The 20,163-nt window shown below is 36.3% G+C and overlaps 5 protein-coding genes across 9 annotated transcripts; 3 read left to right on the forward strand and 2 right to left on the reverse strand.

The window, feature by feature from the left end:
• Positions 1–412: 412 nt before the first annotated feature.
• On the reverse strand, positions 413–4,423 carry LOC103494313 (uncharacterized). 2 transcript variants are annotated; one of them, XM_008455441.3, is made up of 10 exons: positions 4,170–4,347; positions 3,885–3,998; positions 3,537–3,684; positions 3,353–3,439; positions 2,721–2,848; positions 2,046–2,142; positions 1,886–1,963; positions 1,586–1,811; positions 908–1,131; positions 413–773 (listed from the first exon to the last, which is right to left on the reverse strand). In XM_008455441.3, the coding sequence occupies exons 1-10, from the start codon at positions 4,283–4,285 to the stop codon at positions 735–737; spliced, it is 1,257 nt and encodes a 418-aa protein (XP_008453663.1). In that variant the 5' UTR covers positions 4,286–4,347; the 3' UTR covers positions 413–734. The 2 variants fall into 2 exon arrangements, with proteins under 2 accessions (XP_008453663.1, XP_008453664.1); XM_008455442.3 differs by lacking the exon at positions 3,885–3,998 and having other exon boundaries at positions 4,170–4,423.
• Positions 4,424–6,246: 1,823 nt separating this feature from the next.
• Positions 6,247–7,862, forward strand: LOC127148102 (uncharacterized). The gene is made up of 2 exons (XM_051080943.1): positions 6,247–7,353; positions 7,617–7,862. The coding sequence occupies exons 1-2, from the start codon at positions 6,640–6,642 to the stop codon at positions 7,776–7,778; spliced, it is 876 nt and encodes a 291-aa protein (XP_050936900.1). The 5' UTR covers positions 6,247–6,639; the 3' UTR covers positions 7,779–7,862.
• Positions 7,858–9,667, forward strand: LOC127148101 (uncharacterized). The gene is made up of 5 exons (XM_051080942.1): positions 7,858–8,179; positions 8,268–8,333; positions 8,412–8,801; positions 8,889–8,984; positions 9,076–9,667. Exons 1-5 carry the CDS (start codon positions 7,877–7,879, stop codon positions 9,631–9,633), a joined length of 1,413 nt encoding a protein of 470 aa, XP_050936899.1. The 5' UTR covers positions 7,858–7,876; the 3' UTR covers positions 9,634–9,667.
• Positions 9,668–10,205: 538 nt separating this feature from the next.
• On the reverse strand, positions 10,206–11,635 carry LOC127148103 (uncharacterized). Its single transcript, XM_051080944.1, has 3 exons — positions 11,233–11,635; positions 10,936–11,031; positions 10,206–10,848 (listed from the first exon to the last, which is right to left on the reverse strand). Exons 1-3 carry the CDS (start codon positions 11,614–11,616, stop codon positions 10,258–10,260), a joined length of 1,071 nt encoding a protein of 356 aa, XP_050936901.1. The 5' UTR covers positions 11,617–11,635; the 3' UTR covers positions 10,206–10,257.
• Positions 11,636–15,929: 4,294 nt separating this feature from the next.
• LOC103494312 (uncharacterized) lies at positions 15,930–19,544 on the forward strand. Of its 4 annotated transcripts, XM_008455437.3 has the most exons (10): positions 15,930–16,098; positions 16,201–16,322; positions 16,411–16,483; positions 16,685–16,732; positions 16,828–16,877; positions 16,979–17,071; positions 17,381–17,440; positions 17,556–17,630; positions 18,001–18,081; positions 18,975–19,544. In XM_008455437.3, exons 1-10 carry the CDS (start codon positions 16,014–16,016, stop codon positions 19,305–19,307), a joined length of 1,020 nt encoding a protein of 339 aa, XP_008453659.1. In that variant the 5' UTR covers positions 15,930–16,013; the 3' UTR covers positions 19,308–19,544. The 4 variants fall into 4 exon arrangements, with proteins under 4 accessions (XP_008453659.1, XP_008453657.1, XP_008453660.1 ...); XM_008455435.3 differs by having other exon boundaries at positions 16,411–16,511; positions 16,685–16,877; XM_008455438.3 differs by lacking the exon at positions 16,979–17,071.
• The last annotated feature ends 619 nt before the right edge of the window (positions 19,545–20,163 follow it).

Genomic DNA, 20,163 nt, shown 5'->3' on the forward strand with positions numbered 1-20,163 from the left:
TATAACAAAACTAGTGTAGATAGATATTAATCACTTAGTTTTGATTTGATGTATCCTTCGGCATATTAAATTATTGTTTATGTTTCATTTACTAGTTTTGATGTAACCTCCTAATGCACAATTTCGCAATGGTTTGAGAGAGATTTTTTTTATACATACAAGAATGGAGAGGAAAATGTACCCATCCATTCCAATTTCCTAAAGAAAAACAAGAATTTATAAGACCAACCTTTGGGGCCTCTGCACTGACCATAGTGCATCCCAAATGGGCCTCGTGAACTGGAAGCATGAGTTTTGGGGCAATCAACTTAGCTTTAATACCAAGTCGATCGATTTATATCCTTATTATTAAAATTCAATGATCTTGAAATTTCCCAATGAATATTTCAGATTTTATAAGAAAAGTATCAAATTATTCTATGGAAATATGGACGTGCCACGTTCATATTTTATTCCTTCATTCAAACACATCTGAACTGTTACGATTACATTCATTCTCACTCCCCCAAAAGAAAAATGATGGTAGTACATACAAGAGTTCTGCATAAGCTCAATCCAACTCATCTTGATGAATACACCACATGAAAGAAACAATCATACCCAAATGTACAAATGATGCTCCTTAACTCAGTATTTTATTCCAAGATTAGAAAGTTTGGATGTTGCTGATTATTGGCCTTGGTCATTTAACTCTTCCAACAGATACAGAGCTTTGCTTTCTTAGTTTATCATCGTTAATGTTTCTCATGCGCTTTCAGTTTGAAGACAACATGCTGCTCAAAAGAATCATAGGTTAAGAAATTTCAAAACTAACAGAGCAATCAATGGAGAAGGGGAAAGTAGCCAACGACAGAAACTTGTTGGTCATGAATGTATCTTTTGGATTAGATAATCAACCACTTCCTACCTTAATCTGCTTTCTCTTGTATGTGTATGTGATGTGAATTGAGCCATCACTAGCCTCGATGACGGCTGGATATGAGAATTCATTTTCTGGCTCATCCTCCAAGGTCATAACATCTTGCCATGAGTCACCATCATCCAGAGACAGGCCAACCTTAAGCACACCTCTCGATACCGTGTTATAAACAAGTAATAAACGACCATCCCTCAGTTTGACTCCATCAATACCTATAGATAAGGTTACATACTCAAAGATGAGACGTTTGAAATTTGGAATCTTAGTTGTAAGATCAGTCTTCTCCGCTTGTGCAGACTGAATAAAGAGCTTATAAGATCAGAAATTGCTAAATTTGGGAAGTAATCCAATTTCATAACGAAGATTCTAGCGAGATTGATCATTGCGCTTAAAAGTTCATGTCCGTGTTAGTAATTCAAACACATAAAACATATCAAATTAATATATCGCAATATCAAGAAGAATTTTATAGAAACTAGTAATTCAAGGTACTTGCACCCTCTCTTGAGATCACTCTCAAGCCCACCCACTAAATGCCTAACTCCCACTATTTATAACTAAACTCCATAACCGCCTCCCTGTCTAGCTACTAATATAACCTTAATATTCCTAAGAGTATGCAGATGCTTACAGTTACAGGTAATGCATGTAGCTCTGCCATGTTACCTGAGTTTGGATTAGGAAGATTTGTAGGGACTGCAAAGCTCCAGTTGTGACCACCATCAGTGGATTCGGACATACAAATACTACCGATACCTGTGAAGGATCGAAGTAAAACCCGCAGATTTCCATTTGCAGTCTGGTAAGGAACTGGCTGAATGACACTGAGAGATCGATTTTTCATGTATATTGGACCAAACTTTCTCCATGACCTACCTGAATCAGATGTGACCTGTTATATTGACATGTCAGCCACATTTTCCAGATTTTGAGACAAGCGAAAACCATAGAACTATTCATAATAACCTCCATCCATGCACCCCAAGAGTTCCAACTTTCAACTGAAGATCCGCAGAGCAAAACCCCATTTTCCAGCAAGATTGGCTACAGCATCAGACAAGAAAAGACAGTTTCTTGAGCAAAAACAGTTTAATTGAATTGGTAGATATCAGCACATATATTATACCTTATTCTTTATCGGTCCTAAGATACCAGGAGGAAGCTGTTCTCTCGCTGTCCAAGTAATGCCTTTGTCATATGACCGCTTCATGCACCCACTCCATCTGATTGTTATCTCCATCAGCATAAGATAGAATCAAACAAACTTGGAAGCATGAGGGTTTAACTTTTCACTCAAAAAGTTATTCAATATGTTAGAAAGTTGGGAATTGGACACTGGAGTGAACCAGTAAACAAAGGGTGCACTGGGATTTCAGGGAAAAGGTATGGAGGCTCTTTCTAGAAAATTCAAAGTCTAATTAATGAAACCAGCTAATGTGAGCATATCTGCTTCCTAAGATCATTTTATTTAAGACACCTTATATATAGCCTTGGTAGTTCTTGTTGGCCTGTTAAAGATGAAGAATTATACAGGGCTTGTCGGCCCTGGTACTGAACTTTCCGATATGATAAATGATGTTTTCAAATGACATGGATTTCAAATCATGTCTCACAAATTGCTGGCTGTAAAGACAACGCCACTGCACCACGGGAGGTCCAAGAAATCAATTGGAACTCGAAACAAATATAAAGAAAAAAAAATTAATGAATATGGCCAGAGCTGTTATTTCAGAAAACCATTATGAGCTTAAAACTCACACTGTTATTTCAGAAAACCATTATGAGCTTAAAACTCACATACTTTTGAACGTCTTGGCCCACTTTATAAAACAGAAGCAGCTCATCTGATGGAAGTTTGAATAAGACAGGGTTCCACATTGGAATGTCAGGCTCCTCATCAGCCACAATAGGGGAGTGCCAGGAGCCATTCTGCAAGTTATAATTTTAACAAGAAATTATTGCAGAAATAAGGGACTCAACGTGGGTATGGCAAGATAAAAAAGAGTTATTGCTTGTCCAACTATGTCTACATAACTTGAGTAAAATTGTTAAGAGCCCAGCCCTTCTAATGAATGCTAGCAAAAAATTATGTGTGGACAATCTAGCCAGAAATGAACATCAATGAGAAAAGTTAAAAGTAATACAAATATTTCCTAAGCCACTCAATATTATATGGAGTATGGACAAAGGCCAACAGCCGGTTGCGAGTCTTGTGACATAAACAAAGGCAAGAAGGGAGAGTAAATTTTATAAAAGTATAATTTGAGAAAGCACATCACCAAGCAAGTAGAACATAACTCAGATGAGAATAATGTCTAAGTATTTAGATCCTCTTGCATAACCCTTGTTTTTGGTTTTCGGTTTCTGAAAAATTATGCTTGTTTAACAATTAAATGTTATTGGGGAGTGAGAAAATCGGATCGGTTTGCTTACCTTAAAAGCCTGCAACCAAATCTTCACATCCGGTGCGCCCTCTAATGTACCACCAAAATATGCAACCAAGTAATGATCTTTATCAACCTGCTCTATCCAAAAAGAAAAAACTCAGATTCTCCTCTAACAAAATCAGGGATCCAATTATTATAAGACCAAATGAAGTTTCTCCATCAAACCAAACCTCCACAATTGTAGAAGCATGACAGTTGTTGAAAGGAACAGAATTGGCAGGAAATGTAAACTCCTCTAGCAAAGGCCCTTCAACATAACTCCCCTTTCCCATTTTCAAACTTCTAACAACTATATTCGAATGCCCTCTAACTAATATTCTGCACAACAAGTTGAACATAAGGAAAAAAAAATATATCATTTGCGCATTTAACCAAAGTTCATATTAAAGAATTAACATACAACATCAGCTCAAAACAGAATCCCAAACTTAAGTATCTAAAATACTTCATACAATATGAAAAACTTCAATTGTGGGTGTAAAAGAATAAGGGATAAAAAAAAAAAAAAAAGTAACAACCTTGGTCCAAATATATGAGAATGATGATACAAGCGATGAATACGCGAGGAGAACTTTGGGGTTAATAAATTGAATTTAGAGGTGAAGGTGTTTCCAAATCCTGGGGATGAAATACTGAAAATGGAGAGCAAGAAAAAGGAAATAAGAACAGCCCCCACTAATTTCCGCATCTTCTAGAAATATTGTGATGGGAAAAAAGCGGTCAACTTAGGAAGACAAAGACATTGCATTTTGAATAAACAGAGAGGGAAGAAGTAAGAGGGAAGTAGTTGAATGGTTTAGTACCTAAACAGTGGCACTCGCAAAGTCTGAAATTTGATGGTCTGATGTGATTCAGGTAGGAAATTGACGAGAAAACTCGAGAGCTGAGATTGAAAGTGTTGACGTTTGTTTGTAAGCATAACCGGATCGGCTCACGGTTGGATAATTACACATGTCTCTACTCAAAATTGAGTATAAAAACTCTAACTTTATCTGTCTTTTATTCCAAAGAAAAAGTGAGACCTTCTCATTTCAAAAAATAAACTAAAAGGTGATATATGGATCATTGTTCCAAATGTCAATTAATATTATCTCAAACTATATAGAATGACAAAAGCAAAATTTATTCCTTAATAATAGAACTAATAACATTGTTTAAAAGAACTTCAATAATATAATATAAAATAAAATCTCATGTTACATTATTTAAACCTCGTAAAATTTTTGAACGAAGCATAAATTTTTTGCATAAACAAAATGATCATTAGACTTTTGTAAAATGCAAGAGAAAGGTTGATTTATCGGTTGCATATATCGTTTATTTGTATATTTGGTTGATGAGTCAATATGAAATGTCGACTAGAGTATGGTTGTACATAGATAAAGCTTTCCAACTCGTGGAACCTTGTTAGGGATCCGATCAATGAATTTGGAATTGTAAAACAAATAATGAATGCAATATTTACGAAATCTTGGATAATATTCTTGGAAAATCTCAAGATAGAATATATAAAATGGAGGGTTTCGTGGATATCGTTAAAGCCACAGTTTATAGATGTGAAAAAATGCACAATGTCTCAAGGCTTAGTGACGGATGGAATTTCGTCGGCCAAATATGTGTCAAATAATAAACCTATTCACATACCAATGAGTAATCTTGGCGGCAAGTCCAGATCGATCATAGAGAAAATAATGATTCTCAAACAAATCAATTTTCAATTCGAGGTTACCAAAATGAGGGTATTTGATTTGAAATTGATGCAACAAAGTAATCTGCAGAGTAGAAAAGTAGAATGAAGAAAATTCCATGTTAAAAGACTCTAGCTTGGTTTACGACGATTTCTCCCTTATTCGAATAATTTCATTCATTGAACTATCTTTACTTAGTAATATGTAATTTTCACATAACTAATTTAATTAGAACAACCAGTTAAATTGTCTTAAGGTTTTAATTGTTCTAACCTCATACGATTCAACATAATGTCCAACACATAAAAAATATCAATTAAATTCATAGTTGAACCAAATATTACAATAGAAATAAGTGAAGTTCTCATGAATTCAAATAGACAAAAGGATAATATAAGAAACCCAAACTAGAAAATGAATACCTTTCATCCACATATCGGATGACGATGAGTTGTTCGGGATTGAAAACAACATGAAAAAAAAAAACAGGGTGGAAAGGGGTGGAAGTCGGCTAGAATGCGAAATAGGGTAAACATGGCAACGAACAAAAATAAATATAAAATTGAGGCAACACTGCGACCCCCAAGAGAAGCGTCGTTGTACTTAAGCATAACCACGCAGGAGCCTTCTACCTCAACTTCAGAGCACTAGGACAGCACTACGACGTTTGAACCATTTTTTTGCAACACAAAGGCTACTACCTTTTGACACTGCCTTCAACGCCATGGAGCCTTGTGGCGTTGAGGCTTCGACATGAGATTCCTCATATTCTTGCTATGTGCTGCCTCGAGTTGCTTTCGTTGATGTTGTATAACTTTAAATTGCCTGAATTAGCTCCAAAATGACATTAACTCCAAATTAAATCTATAAATTGCTCAAAACCTATAACACAACTAAATAAGAACGTAAAATTATGAAATGAGCTTGAATGAAACCGAAATAGATGACATATTGAATACGCTATCACTTAGCCCTTGAAGAGATACTATCTATAACCATCTTTTAGTCCCAAGGTAGATTTTAAAAAGCAATATATTTCAATAATACATGAACACAAGAACTTCAATTTTTTACGATTAGCTAGAGAGCTCATAACCAAGAGTGATACAAGTGATAAATATGTCTACTTCATGGGGACTCCTTTTTAGGCCAACAAGTAAATAAAGTTCATAATTCTTGGGAAATTGCCAAAAATAGGTTAAAAAAAGAGATTTAAATGAATTTTGGGACAAGTTTTCAAAAGAAAGACTTTTAGGACAATTTGGGTGTGAATAGACAAAAATGCCCTTCATTAAATTTCTATCGCTCTCTATTGATTGTTTCGCCTACCCACGTTCGCTTTCCCTTCTCTTTCGCATAGAACACCTGAAGTAAAAAAAAAAAAACATCTCCTTTCTTTGGCTTTTCAAATTTCCCGCTCTGCTCTTCGAAGATACTCCGACTGTTCGTCTGTCGTCGGTCCTCCAGTGCATTTCGTCGCTTCTCCTTTTCGAACCTAAGAATCAACTTTGAGCGTGTTCTCTTATTTCAGTGAGTTTTATCTGTAACCCATTTTCAATATATTTGCTTTTTCTTGGCTTGAATCATGACATCGACTTCAACATCGACCGACGGACCCTTCTACAAGATTAATCCTTCCCATCATTTTTATTCCCTAGTAAGCTGTTTGTCTCATTTGGAAAAGACAACACATAATATTAAGGCCAAACTCAAACCCGATCAATTAGCCTTATTTAGGAAAACAAAGTTTGGGCACTTTTTGGACCTAAATATTGTCTTCAATGGGCCACTCATCCACTACTTACTGTTAAGGGAGGTGGAAGATGAAGGAAAGGATTCTATAAGTTTCCTACTAGGGGGCGTTGTTTGTACTTTCGGTAGGAGAGAGTTTAACATCGTAACTGGACTATGGGGTCCTAAAGAGGACTATATTCAGTTGGGTGGGAACAGTCGACTGTTGGAGAAGTTTTTCAAAGACAAGGACTGTGTTTACGTTAGCGACTTAGAAGATATATTTTTGGAATACGAGGGTGATGACGATGATATCGTCAAATTAGCTTTAGTCTACTTTATAGAGATATCTTTGTTGGGAAAAGATAGGCGAACCAAAGTGGACATTGGTTTTTTGAAGATTGCTGATGATTGGAATTCATTTAATAATTATGATTGGGGTCGGATTGTTTTTGTACGCACGCTAAGTGCATTGAAAAGAGCCTTGGACAAGCAATATGCCAAGGGAAAGAAGAAATCAACACAGACAAAAAAATATACTATCAATGGATTTCCGCATGCATTACAGGTATTTGACTTCTTACTTCTTACTTCAAAACTTTAAAAAGATCGTTTAGTTATTTGAAACGATCGTTTAGTTATTTTAAACGATCGTTTAGTTATTTTAAACGATCGTTTAGTTATTTAAACGATCGTTTAGTTCTTTTTAACGATCGTTTAGTTATGTTAAATGATCGTATAGTTGTTTTCAAACGATTGTATAACCACTTGTTTATATATCTATATATATCTTGTGGCACTTTCTAAACTTGTTTGTCAAATGTGGAATAGGTTTGGGCATATGAGTCTATACCAACCATCATTGGATGTGGTGTAGATAAAGTAAACGATCATGCCATACCACGAATGCTGAGGTGGGTGTGCCAACAATCACCAAAGTCCCAAACTATAAGCCAGGTGTTTGACTCGCCAATGGTAAGTAGCAAGCAATAGTAACTTACTTAAGGATCGCGTGATTTTGTGCTTATTTCTTTGTCCTAAATACATTTGCCTTTTTCTATTTGCAGTTTATAATTAAGGCGGTCATTGAGATGACACCTGAAGAGGAGCAATTGAAAATTGCTTCAGGTGAACTTTTTGAAAACTTCCGCTCATCTACCATTATTCAGTCGAAGAATGGTGGTTCAAAAAGAGTACGAGAAGTTGTTAACGATGAAGATGAGTTGAAAAAGAGTAAGAAACAGAAGTCCAAGATTAAGATGAAAAAGGCTATTCGAAATCTCCAAGATCGAGTAGCGGTTGTTGAAGGCCAACTTAATACTATAAAATCCGATATTGACGAATTGAAGGGCCTGATGTCAACCATATTGAAGCACATTGGACTTCAAAGAAAGGTTAGGAATGAAACTGTTAAGTGTATTCACGTTAGTTGTTTCATATTTGGTAACCATGTTCTCGCTAATTCATTTTGAGGTTCCATAGGGTGACGAAGGGGACCACAAGGTGTCCGAAGGCTTGGAGGATGAACACATTGAAGTTAAAAAGAAGGTTTGGTTCCATGTTCATGCTAATATTGATGTTTAATTTCTATCATTATATACACTAATGCATTATGAGCTTCCATAGGGTGACGAAGATGTGTTGGAGAAGAAGGTTGATATTGGTTTAGAGGAGCCAATAGATGTCGTTGACGATGAGGACGTCATAGAGATAGAACCATTTCTCACTCAACGACCACACGTTCGGCCCGCCCGTAGGAAGCGTGCAAGTGTTTACCTATCAACCCCATTCACAACTCTACCTAAACGGTCTCTGACATCAACCACCAGCACCTCTGAGTCTGAAGCAATTGTTTATGATCCTATGCACAAAATACTTGACGTCCATTTAGATAGACTTCGAGCGTGGATTACAGACAAGCGTACAGACGATGAGCTGCGTGAAACCTTTCATGGGAAAAAATCGAAGGCTTTTTTCAGAGACTTGTTTATGTGTCGCCGGTGGTTGTCGGATGAGGTATGGGATTATCTTATCATTTATGCAATTATAATTTTATCATTGTTATGGTTCTATACATTTACTGCTTACTTTTGTTTGTATTAGCATTTGGATGCACTTTTTCTTTTCATTCGCTTGAAGATTAAGGCAGCCGGGATACCTTCTTCTCAGAACTTCACAACTGCGGACACAATCTTTATGGTTTGTAATCGTCTCGTTACTTTATGTATGTATTTGCGTTTGATATTTGTCTTTCGGTCTGCTATTTGCGTTTGTATGTTTTTCTTTGCAGCGCATTTTAGTTTCGAAGTGGCCCCTATACAAAGAATGTATTAAAGAGAATCGCCCGTTTGACTGGGACGAAGAGTATAGGTTGGTTGACTATGTTGTCGGGTCAAAAGTGGACTTCCAAGATCCTTGGGCAAGTGTTGATTACGTTTACTCTCCATTCAATGTCCATGGCAACCATTGGGTTCTATTATGCTTGGATTTGGTAAGTTGTCAAGTGAAGGTATGGGATTCGCTTCCGTCACTTACAACTGCCGAAGAGATGACAAACATATTACTGCCCATTCGACAGTTGGTGCCAAAGTTGTTAGATAGTACTGGCTTCTTTGATAGGAGAGGTAGATCATCGACATACAAGGAACCTTGGCCAGTTGTCATTGTTGACCCAATTCCACTTCAACGAAATAATTGTGATTGTGGCGTATTCGCAATTAAGTATTTTGAGTACATAGCTGCTGGTGTTGGTTTAGATACATTATGTCAAGAAAACATGTCATACTTTAGAAAACAATTAGCATTTCAAGTATGGACCAACCAACACTCCTATGTATTGAAATATTAACATAAATCACAAGTATCAATTGGCTGTTCTATTATTGTGTATGTTGCATTTCAATTAGTAGTATCGATTATTCTCTATGTTGCAAAACTACTTGTAGCTAAACGATCGCTGAATTTTTTTATGATTTTAAGAATATCGTTTAGACTTTACCAAACGATCGTTTAGACTGTACCAAACGATCGTTTAGACTTTACCAAACGATCGTTTAGACTTTACTAAACGATCGCTTAATATTTTGACGTTTATTAAGAAGATCGTTTAGACATCGTTTATTAAGAAGATCGTTTACACTTACCGAACGATCGTTTAGACTTTACCAAACGATCGTTTAGACTTTACTAAACGATCGCTTAATATTTTGACATTTATTAAGAAGATCGTTTAGACATCGTTTATTAAGAAGATCGTTTATACATATGTGCGCGATGAGTATTTCTCTACACGAATATTTTGTGATATGTATCTAAACGAATACAAATATTAACTCAAATATTCTTTCTCAATTTTGGTCGCGTTTAATTGAAAATATCACAAAGTATTTATTTTATAACAAAGTTTAAAATTATAATATGTTATTCTCTCTATAAAAATTACATAAAAAAATTATATAAACGAATACAAATATTAACAAAAGTATTTATTGGCCCAAAGTTCCAGCACATATTGTTGTCTAAACAGTTTCATGTTTGGCACAGTTAGACAACCAAGGTCACTAGCAGTTACAAGGCATTCAACAAATTTGGTACAGAAAATTCCACAATCCAATGAACGCCCTTTCTGTAATGTGGCCTTCGATCTGCGTATTGGCCAAGGGCCATATGTGAAACGATCTGAATGGAGGTTGACTCCAATTGCAATCGCGAGTGAGGCAATGCATCGTGCAGGCATTTGAAGAGCTTCATCAACAAGTTTCTGCTCAACATAATTTGGCATTGAGTCGAACACGTAGATCCTGCATTTTCTCATATCAGCTGCAATAGCCAACCAGTGTTCTTTTATGTTGATGCAGGTAATCACGTAGTTGACATCTCCCCACCCTGGTATGTCGTTGTAATCACCAACAGCAGTGTTGAAATAGTATTCGACATCTTTTTCTGTCCATATACTTAGGTGTGCTGTTGGGTCTGTCCATTCAGCTTTCTTATTATCTGGTGTCACCAGATGAGTATCAAAAATGTGGTTCCAAACAATGCAGTCTGGTTTATTGATTCCAGTCTTCAAGAACAAGTCAAAATTTAATCAGAATATAATGATGCAGTTTAACTTGTATACAAAAAAAAAAATTAAAGAATAACAACTTACCAGAAAAGAGGAATGTAATATTCTAAAAGAACGCTTGCAATGGTGCTTGAGATGCAACATTTTATTCTGCAAGTGGGCGAATAGCAGATCCAATGTCTACAAAGAAAAAATAAACGATCGTTTAATGAATGAAAGGAGAGGATAAGCGATCGCATAAGAAATGTACATGTGATCGTTTACGTAGTAAGCGATCGTGTAATATTAACTTAACGATCGTTTAGTTAATAGAAGCGATCGTTTAGTTAATAGAAGCGATCGTATATCAAATATAAGCGATCGTTTGGGAAGAGTACTTACGTCTCCATGTACCCATGTGTTTTCTTCAAGCTGTCTGAAAAAGTCTTTCTTTCTGGTTGTGGAGACTACTTTCCTTTCTTCATGGGTTGTTTTTCTTGATTTTTTCCATTGCAAGTATTCCTTCCATAATTTTGGATCCACTTTCCACATCGGATTATATGGATCTACTTCTCTGATTTCCACATCTGGGACAGGTGTTGTAGATACTGATATGATCTGAGCAGATGTTGTGGGTGGATTACCTTGTTCATCTTCATGTTGCACCTCTTTATTTGCTATTTTACATAGCTTTCTTCTCTTTATTGGTTTTTCTTCCACATCTTTATCAGGCACAGTTACTGGTTCTTTTTCAACCAAAGTAACTGCTTCATCATTTTTTTTCATCTCAACCTGTTTTTTTGTTGTTTCCTGCAATGTAATCGTTTAGTTTATGTAAACAATTCGCGGGTGTCTTTCGTTGTTTCAAAAGATCGTTTAGTTTATGTAAACGATCGTTTAGTTTTTTATAGTCGATCGTTTAGTTAATTTCAAACGATCGATTGGTTGTTTTAAACGATCGTTTAGTTTTGTTCGACCAATCGTTTAGTTTTGTTTAACTGATCGTTTAGTTAATTTCAAGGTATCGATTGGTTGTTTTAAACGATCGTTTAGTTTTGTTTGACCAATCGTTTAGTTTTGTTTCACCGATCGTTTAGTTTTGTTTTAAACTATCGTTTAGTTGTTTTCAAACGATCGTTTGGTTGTTCTTAACCGATCGTTTAGTTATTTTTAAACGATCGTTTACATATTTTTAAACGAACATTTAGTTATTTTTAAACGATCATAAAACCAGTGTTTGTGTTCTTAAATGAATAAGTCAATCGTTATTTTCGTCTTCTTCATCCATTTGGACGCACAGAAAGTAAGAATGTTGGGACAAATCATTAAGAAAACACATCATTAACAAACATTCATTAATTAGTGTAATACTTGGTACATTGGTAGGGAAATTTCTAATCTTGTATGCTCGACTTGTCGGTATATGAAATTGGATTGGTACACGTTAATCTGTTGTGACCTATTTGTTTACACCGACCACACTTATGCAATTTCGGAGCTTCACCAACACTTGGAATCCTCTTTTTCTTCGGTCGACCAACTCTTTTGACTACTTTTGGAGGTAAAACAGTCATATGTACGTAGTCTTCGCTTGTCTTCCAATCTGACTGATTCCCAACTGGGTAGACGGCCTCCGCATATGCAGCCAACAAACATTCATTAGTGTAATAATTAGCACATAAACTATAAACATTTATATTACGAACCCGTGCTGCAGCAATGGCATGTGAGCATGGTAGTTGCTCAGCTTGAAACTCCTTGCAAGTGCATTCTTTAGTCTGAAGGTTTACGACCTCCTCCTTATCTAAATCTTTGACATGAAATTGGTAACAGTCAATTGGGTTGACCTTCATTGTCAAAGCTCCTTCTTGTTTCTTTTGAATAACTAACTCTGCCCATTTGGTCAATGTAGACGTCACTTTAATGCCTTCTTCTCGACGCTCCCAAAACCAACGTTGTAGCAAAGCTCGAACATTTTCAAGGAATGAAGCAATAGGCAAATCTCTAGGTTCTTTCAGTATAGAATTCATGGACTCCGCTATATTTGTTGTCATCATGTTATACCGTCTTCCTGGGCAGTGAACACGAGACCATCGTGCTATTCCAACATCATTTAAATATTTCCCTGAACCATTAGGAAATGAAAGAAGATGTCTCCACGCTTCAACAAACGTTGATTCACGATATGTTCTCGATGCATTATAAAACAAAGTAGCAACCGTGTCATTCTTATATTTATCATGCAAATTTTGACTCAAATGTTGGACACAAAGGCCGTGGAATGCAGATGGGAAAACTGATGAAATACCCTTGGCGAAGCATGTTTTCCGATCTGTCACAAAGCCTAGATTAGGCACCTCCCCTATTGCACCTTTCAATTTTTCTAAGAACCACTGTATTGAGTCATCTGTTTCTCTATCAACTACTCCAAAGGCTAGAGGATAGATCTGATTGTTACCATCTAAACAAACGGCCACTATCAACTGACCCCGATATTTGTTCTTAAGAAATGTTCCGTCCATGACTATGACCGGTCTAATGCAATTTAAGAATCCTCTAACACATGCACCAACAGCCATAAAAAGATATTTAAAGAAACGATCATCTTCGAGTTCCATGTGAAATATTGTACCTGAATTTGTAAATTTGAGTGCTTCACCATATCTACGCAAAAGATTATATGACTCTTCAGGAGACCCTCGCACTCGTTCATATGCATTTTCTCTGGCACGCCATGCTTTCTCATAACTCATATTTATGCCATAGTCTTGCCTCATGTCTTCTATGATATCACGTGGTTTGTATATGCGACCGGGCCCCTTGAATTTGGACTTGATTAATTCTCCAACAACCCAAGATTTTGCTTGCCTATGGTCACGATTCAAAAACTCAAGAGAACATGAATGAACTTTCACATACTTTTTAATCTTGAATATATTTGAATCCTTCAGTCTAACCGCTCGCAATCTCCAACCACACTTGTTGTCGATGCATCTAACGAAAAGAACCTCTTTTGTAGACTTTTTTACTACAAACTGAAAATTTTTTTTCATTGCCAACACACTTAATCTCATTGACAAATCTCTCTTGCAAAAAAATATTTGTCCTACATCCAACTCTTCACTTGTAGAGCTTTCTTCCGACCAGCCACTTCCTTTTGTCTTCAACTTCCGACTAGAGGACCTGTAGTCAACTTTACCTTTTCCTTTGCAATCTTTTGTAGGAGCATCTCTTTGTTCTGGGATGTCAAACAATTCATTGTACATCTCAACTGACTCCAATGTAAAAGTATCATCTATTGAATGATATGACTCATATGATTCCCATATAGCCGAATTGGTCCCTATCATGTTATGACACAAGCCACCCTCGACTTCACCAATATCAACTTCATTCTCATCTAATCTATCCATTCCAATTGGAGGAGGATGAGGGTTTAAATTTTGAACTTGGTTGCTCCCAGATACTGAATTGTAATCTTTGTTTAACACTTTCATGCTTCGATTGCTTGTAGGCTCAAACGATAGGTATAGGGGGACCTCCAATGGATTTTCACTAAGAATATAAAACTTCAAATCACGGTCATTGCTTAACTCAAATGGAGGAGCTTCCTTTTCCCCTTTGATCTCATATATACATCTTATCTTTATGTCAAACTTTGTAGGGTCAACTTCTGCAAGGTCATATAGTTCAGACTGTAAATCTTTGTGTGTTATTTCTTTAGGGACAACAATGCCTTTTAACACTCCTCCTTCATATTTTCTTCGTCCCTCATCCCATTCACCACCGTGACGCACTAAAATCCGAACATGTGCCATCCTTAAACTACCTTAAGTACTTTTGTATCTTAAAAAATTGATTTGAACTTAAGAACCTACAAAATGCGTGCAAGATGTAAAGAAATGAATTAGGAGGTGTACCAATTTGATTTTGAAATAAATAGTGGAAGTTTGGAACGTGCGAGATGTGTGCGAGATGTGTGCGAGATACGTGCGAGATGTGTGCGAGATACGTGCGAGATAAAGCATGAGGGCCTAAGAGAGTTACTAAACATGCAAAGAATAGCTCTAAATGGATTAGGAGGTGTACCAAGTTGATTTTGAAATAAATAGTGAAAGTTCGGAACGTGCGAGATGTGTGCGAGATACGTGCGAGATACGTGCGAGATAAAGCATGAGGGCCTAAGAGAGTTACTAAACATGCAAAGAATAGCTCTAAATGGATTAGGAGGTGTACCAAGTTGATTTTGAAATAAATAGTGAAAGTTTGGAACGTGCGAGATACGTGCGAGATAAGTGCGAGATAAAAAAAAAATGCGAGATAAAAAAAAAAAACCTTAATTCCTTCTATTCCTATTGCTTACTCCTCCTCTATTTGATCCAACTAAATCCTCATCCTCTAGTTCAATTCATTTTTCACTAGCCATTGAACATTGAACTTTCTAAGAACCTAAAACCAAAATTTGACTAAACTAATTTACGGCAAATAAGTCCAATTCCAAAAACCAGACAATTACGGATGAAAATAGCACCAAATACCCTAACAAACATTTACTTACAGCAGATAAATTGAAAATCGGTTATACATGAAACTCACCTAAATAAGACGCTCGAAGTTGATTGAATGGTCCGAATAGGAGCGACGAAATGCACTGGACAACGACCGACGAAGGGCAAGCGACGAAGGGCAAGCGACGAAGGGCAAACGACGATGGGCAAGCGACGATGGGCAAGTGACGATGAACAACTGACGATGGCCGGAGTAGGTTCAAGTGTTCTACACGAAAGAAAAGAGAAGGGAAACGGAACTATACGCGAAAGAGAACGAATCAGAGAAGGGAAAGCAACGTGGAAGAGGGAAAGGAAAGGAAGGGCATTTTTGTCTATTCACACCCAAATTGTCCTAAAAGTCTTTCTTTTGAAAACTTGTCCCAAAATTCATTTAAATCTCTTTTTTTAACCTATTTTTGGCAATTTCCCATAATTCTTTTGATTATTTTAAAATTGAGGGCAAATCGGGCATTTCACCTTTTTCATAAAATTAAAATAAACATTTTGAAAAATCAATTTGAAAAATGTTTTTGGATTTGGGGTATTGGGTAATTTTCCAAAATAAAACCCCAAAACCGGAAATTGGTCGAACCTCAAGCAGCCGGATCGAGTTCGTCTGAACGCTGCAGACTAATGGCCTATGCGGCGGAGTCAATATGGTCAACGGCCGCCATGAGCGTCGCACTGACGTTTATCTCTGCCTCCGCCATCATATCTCGTAAAACTTCGAAACTTTTTTTCAGATCATATATGTCCTCTCTCTTAGTTTCTCCCATTTCCGATTTGTTTCTTACCGTTGAAGTTTTGTGGTTTTCCTCAGTTTATCTTGTGACAAAGAAGTCGAGAGAGTTGGGTACCAAGGTTCAACAGCTCGAGGCTTCTCTAGCAGCTTCGTTAAAGAAAACCGCCGCCGAGAGACAAGGCCGGATACGGGCACAGCAGGTATTTCATATCATTTGCTCCTCTGCATCGCTTCATGTTCCAGTGTTGCTATTTGATATTTTGGTTTCACTTTTCTCCCTATTTTTAGGCTTTAAGGAAAGCAGTTGCGGAACCCAAGTCTGATAGTGTGGAATGTACTTCATACCCCATGACGCCAATCGGTACTATCCAATCATCCTTCACTACTAGGTTAGTTTTTTTATTGCATTATCTGGTAGTTGAAACATGAATTTTTGGGTTTTTTTTCTCATTGTTCTGTTCACAAAACTTTTGTCAGAAATGGATATGTGTTAGCCATATTCTTCAGTTAGCTTTAAAATTCGAACAATCAATAACCTTTTTTTGGGAGGTTTTCTTTTTAGGAATGGGACTCCAAGGCAATCTTTGCTCGTACCTCTTGCAAGGGCACGGTTGGTGTTTTCTGCTCGCATTCCTCCAGCTTCCATTGAAGGTCTTGTAGAATATTCCCATTGCTGGGTCATATATGTCTTTCATTTGAACACAGATCTCGACAAGTTGTGGAAGGATCCCTCGAAATCAAAATTCAAGGCAAAAGTACGTTTTCTTCATTAGTTGATGCTCCTTCAATGTGGGACTCATATTTTTATTATTCTTATAATTTCCTCAAATCCCATAAAAGAACAGCTCAATGGTAGGTTAGAGTACCGAGGTTGAAAGGCGAAAGAGTAGGAGTCTTTGCTACGAGATCTCCACATAGACCATGCCCAATCGGACTTACCGTTGCAAAGGTAAGATAAAAATTTTGAGTGCTGTCGATGTGTCTTGCAAGTTTTTGGAGAAGCCCATCGTAGATCACAGACATGGATGAAATGTGTTTTCCCCCAACGAGTTCTAGATAGGTTTTGCCGTCACATGAACATTGTCAAACATGTTTTGTATGGTTAGGCTGAAATGTCATTTAATTTAGTATTAGAAATTCATGGTTTCTTCAAGCTTGCAGTTGTTGTAACTTGCAAGTGTTAGACAGCATTCAGATGCAATAGATAAATGGGGAAATTAAATCTAAGATTAAAATATCTGCTATGTTACCACTTCAGGTGGAGGCTGTCCAGGGACATGAAATTCTACTCTCTGGTGCCGACCTTGTTGATGGAACTGTAAGAGTTTGTTTTCAATTTTTCCGACCATCGAAAAAGGTTTAATTGAATTTATTCGTTACTTCTTGGGGTAATGATTGTTATGAGTTCTTGCTTTGTTTGAATTTTGTTACAGCCGGTACTTGATGTTAAACCTTATCTACCATACTGTGACAGTGTCCAAGATGCAACAGTCCCAAAGTGGTTACTGGTATGTCTTCATGTATTAATTTCTATGACTAAACGTTATTTTAGAATTTCCTCGATGCTCATGTTATTGCTATTCATCTTTTAAATTGTTTTTTATGTTGTAACTTTTAGCAACCATTCCGTCAGTTTGTCCCAATGAAGATTTATTCTGAATGTTGTGCTTTTCAAACTCCAAAATGTGGAAAATCTATTCTCTTATGCATGCCGGATGTGATATGACTAGTCGTGTGCAAATAACTTGAGAAATTCAGCTTTCCATATACTATTAGGTTCTTGTGCTACTCTCATAGTTGGAGTTATACTCTGTGACCATGTAATATGTTTATGTACATTCCTCTTGGCATTCTTAAATGTTATTTACGCTAACACAGGGGGACAGTGTATTGACTGTTGCGTCCATTTGCTTCTCTGAAGAATTTACGTCCGCTCTATCCAAGTGTTGGCCACTAGTGGTGAGTTTCTTTTTCTTTGATAATTAATTAATCATTGTTGTTTCATAATCATCATTATTATTCTTACTACTACGTAGATGTTCATGAGTTTTCGGGCCAACTTGGAATATTCGACAATATGCCAGAAATGTTCTCTGATTGTTTTGCACAGGACATGGTAAAATCAGTAGACAATATTTTACTTAGCCAGCATAAGTTTTCCTTAAAATTTTGGGTATTGGAAAGGTGTAATGTAAAATCAAGAATCTGGTTTCTTTGGTTTCAAAACCCACTTTTCCAATTGTTATATTTCATACCTGAAGGGGAGGGGAGGGACGTCTTGCTGGAGTTTTGGGTCATAATCACCCTTAGGTTGGTTATTCTGATAGAAAACTTAATAAAAGTGAAAACCTTTGTTGTCTCCTGGTGATATTGTTGCTTAAGGAGTCTAAATGCCTAAAGATAATTACGCCTCTGGAATTTTACATTATGGACGTTGGGAGAGAGAGAGCTGTTTTGTAGTCTGATTACCATTTTTGTGAAACTCCACGTTACGAAGAGCTAGTGCTCTCAACTTTCATATGGTACAAAGTAGGATATTCTGGATGGGGTATGCCATTTAGAGGTGTTTAGTGGTTTGTAATGGGATGAGTTTGTAATGTAATGTAATCCAAAATCCATATTTGGATTGAGCGTTTTGGGCTCAACTTGTAATATAAACTTCATTCCATCTTATAGGTTTCAATCCAACATTCTCTCTTCCTGTTCTCATGCTTCACAATTTCATTTCATTTCTAACACTTCTTTTGATTTTCAGATTACATTCCAACTGTCTAAACAACCCTTTAATTTTTTCTTCGGTTTCCATCATTTGCCACATAAATTTCTCAAGTATCATATTTTTCTTGTTTCAGGAAAAGAAATCACTTTATGCGTCGGAAGAAGAATTGAAAAACTTTGTGAAACAGGTGCTTTCTTGGGATATTCGATCAGTGTCTCAACGAAGTCGACCTCATTGCTCCCACATCAAGACAGTAACTGGAGACGAATTGTTGGATGAGAGTTCAGATTCAGATGGTCACGTAGATGACAAAGTTTCGAGTAGTTCACAAAGTTATTCTAAGAGCACAATCTATCACCTACTTGTAGATGGCTTAGATGTTTCATACACAATTGGTTACCATGGGGACGTGGTTGTGGACAAAGTAGAACTTGCATCACCTAGCTCGAGAACAAGAAGCAATTAACACAGAGCAAATTCTTCCGAATAGGCAAATCAGGGTTGTCTCATTACTAACCTTGCATTACTACAATTAAAAGGATCCCCTTTCTTGGGATTCTCCATTGAAATTATACTGCCTTGAATGGAGCTTAATCTTGCTCATCTTTCTGACGGAAAAAAAGCTGTAGGTTGAAATTGAGACTAGAATGCTGGATGAATTATGAGTTTGTTTGATGGTTAATGAAATGGTTTTGGTTGAAAAGGAGCAGCTGGTTGCTTACGAGTGAATCTTTGACTTTTACAACCACAATCTTAAAATAAGAAAAGGATATGTTTGTAACCTCTCTATTCCAAGTCACTATCAGGCTAAACTGATTCACGTTTGGGTTTGGATTTTGCTGTTCTTTTTTTTTTTTTTTTTTTATTTTCAAAAAATTCTTTGTTTAGGTTTATCTCTCTCTCTAAAAACGCGAATGAACTTAATGTCACTTCTCGATAATATTTTCGGTACGGCTACCCTTAATCAACTGAACGACAGCTGATATAATATTGCAAAAAGAAAAAAAAAAATTGTTCCTCTCAAGTTTTTGGTAAAATGTTTTAGTTTGATTTTAATTTAATTTATATGTTTTAAAACGTATATCCTAATCTTATTTGTTTTACTAAATTTTGACTTTAATTGATGTCTTGTTATTGATTTAAAATAAATATGAAGTAAAACTTTAAGTTTTAAAATTAAAGTGTAAATCTTATAATTTATAAATTAAATTAAAATAAAGCTCAAAATATGAATCAACACTCATAAGTCGAGGGTAGTATGTTTAATTATAATAATAATATAAAGTCCACTATTGTATGTTTTCATTGATGTTGTTGATATG

Source organism: Cucumis melo, chromosome 2 (genome assembly GCF_025177605.1).
Source record: "Cucumis melo cultivar AY chromosome 2, USDA_Cmelo_AY_1.0, whole genome shotgun sequence".
In the NCBI taxonomy this organism is placed as follows: Eukaryota; Viridiplantae; Streptophyta; class Magnoliopsida; order Cucurbitales; family Cucurbitaceae; genus Cucumis; species Cucumis melo.

What these genes read in the sequence shown, in the direction of transcription:
- LOC127148101 (XM_051080942.1), top strand. Translation starts at nt 7,877, where the DNA reads ATGACACCTGAAGAGGAGCAATTGAAAATTGCTTCAGGTGAACTTTTT. An exon ending in ACATTGGACTTCAAAGAAAG is followed by an intron (nt 8,180 to 8,267) that starts GTTAGGAATGAA and finishes GAGGTTCCATAG; the next exon opens with GGTGACGAAGGGGACCACAA. An exon ending in GCCGGTGGTTGTCGGATGAG is followed by an intron (nt 8,802 to 8,888) that starts GTATGGGATTAT and finishes TGTTTGTATTAG; the next exon opens with CATTTGGATGCACTTTTTCT.
- LOC103494312 (XM_008455435.3), top strand. Translation starts at nt 16,014, where the DNA reads ATGGCCTATGCGGCGGAGTCAATATGGTCAACGGCCGCCATGAGCGTC. An exon ending in AATCAAAATTCAAGGCAAAA is followed by an intron (nt 16,878 to 16,978) that starts GTACGTTTTCTT and finishes GCTCAATGGTAG; the next exon opens with GTTAGAGTACCGAGGTTGAA. An exon ending in CAGTCCCAAAGTGGTTACTG is followed by an intron (nt 17,631 to 18,000) that starts GTATGTCTTCAT and finishes ACGCTAACACAG; the next exon opens with GGGGACAGTGTATTGACTGT.
- LOC127148103 (XM_051080944.1), bottom strand. Translation starts at nt 11,616, where the DNA reads ATGAAAAAAAATGATGAAGCAGTTACTTTGGTTGAAAAAGAACCAGTA. An exon ending in ACACATGGGTACATGGAGAC is followed by an intron (nt 11,032 to 11,232) that starts GTAAGTACTCTT and finishes TTTTCTTTGTAG; the next exon opens with ACATTGGATCTGCTATTCGC. An exon ending in TATTACATTCCTCTTTTCTG is followed by an intron (nt 10,849 to 10,935) that starts GTAAGTTGTTAT and finishes TTGTTCTTGAAG; the next exon opens with ACTGGAATCAATAAACCAGA.
- LOC103494313 (XM_008455441.3), bottom strand. Translation starts at nt 4,285, where the DNA reads ATGCTTACAAACAAACGTCAACACTTTCAATCTCAGCTCTCGAGTTTT. An exon ending in CTTGGGGTGCATGGATGGAG is followed by an intron (nt 1,812 to 1,885) that starts GTTATTATGAAT and finishes TCAATATAACAG; the next exon opens with GTCACATCTGATTCAGGTAG. An exon ending in TCTTCCTAATCCAAACTCAG is followed by an intron (nt 1,132 to 1,585) that starts GTAACATGGCAG and finishes CCTTATCTATAG; the next exon opens with GTATTGATGGAGTCAAACTG.
- LOC127148102 (XM_051080943.1), top strand. Translation starts at nt 6,640, where the DNA reads ATGACATCGACTTCAACATCGACCGACGGACCCTTCTACAAGATTAAT. An exon ending in GATTTCCGCATGCATTACAG is followed by an intron (nt 7,354 to 7,616) that starts GTATTTGACTTC and finishes AATGTGGAATAG; the next exon opens with GTTTGGGCATATGAGTCTAT.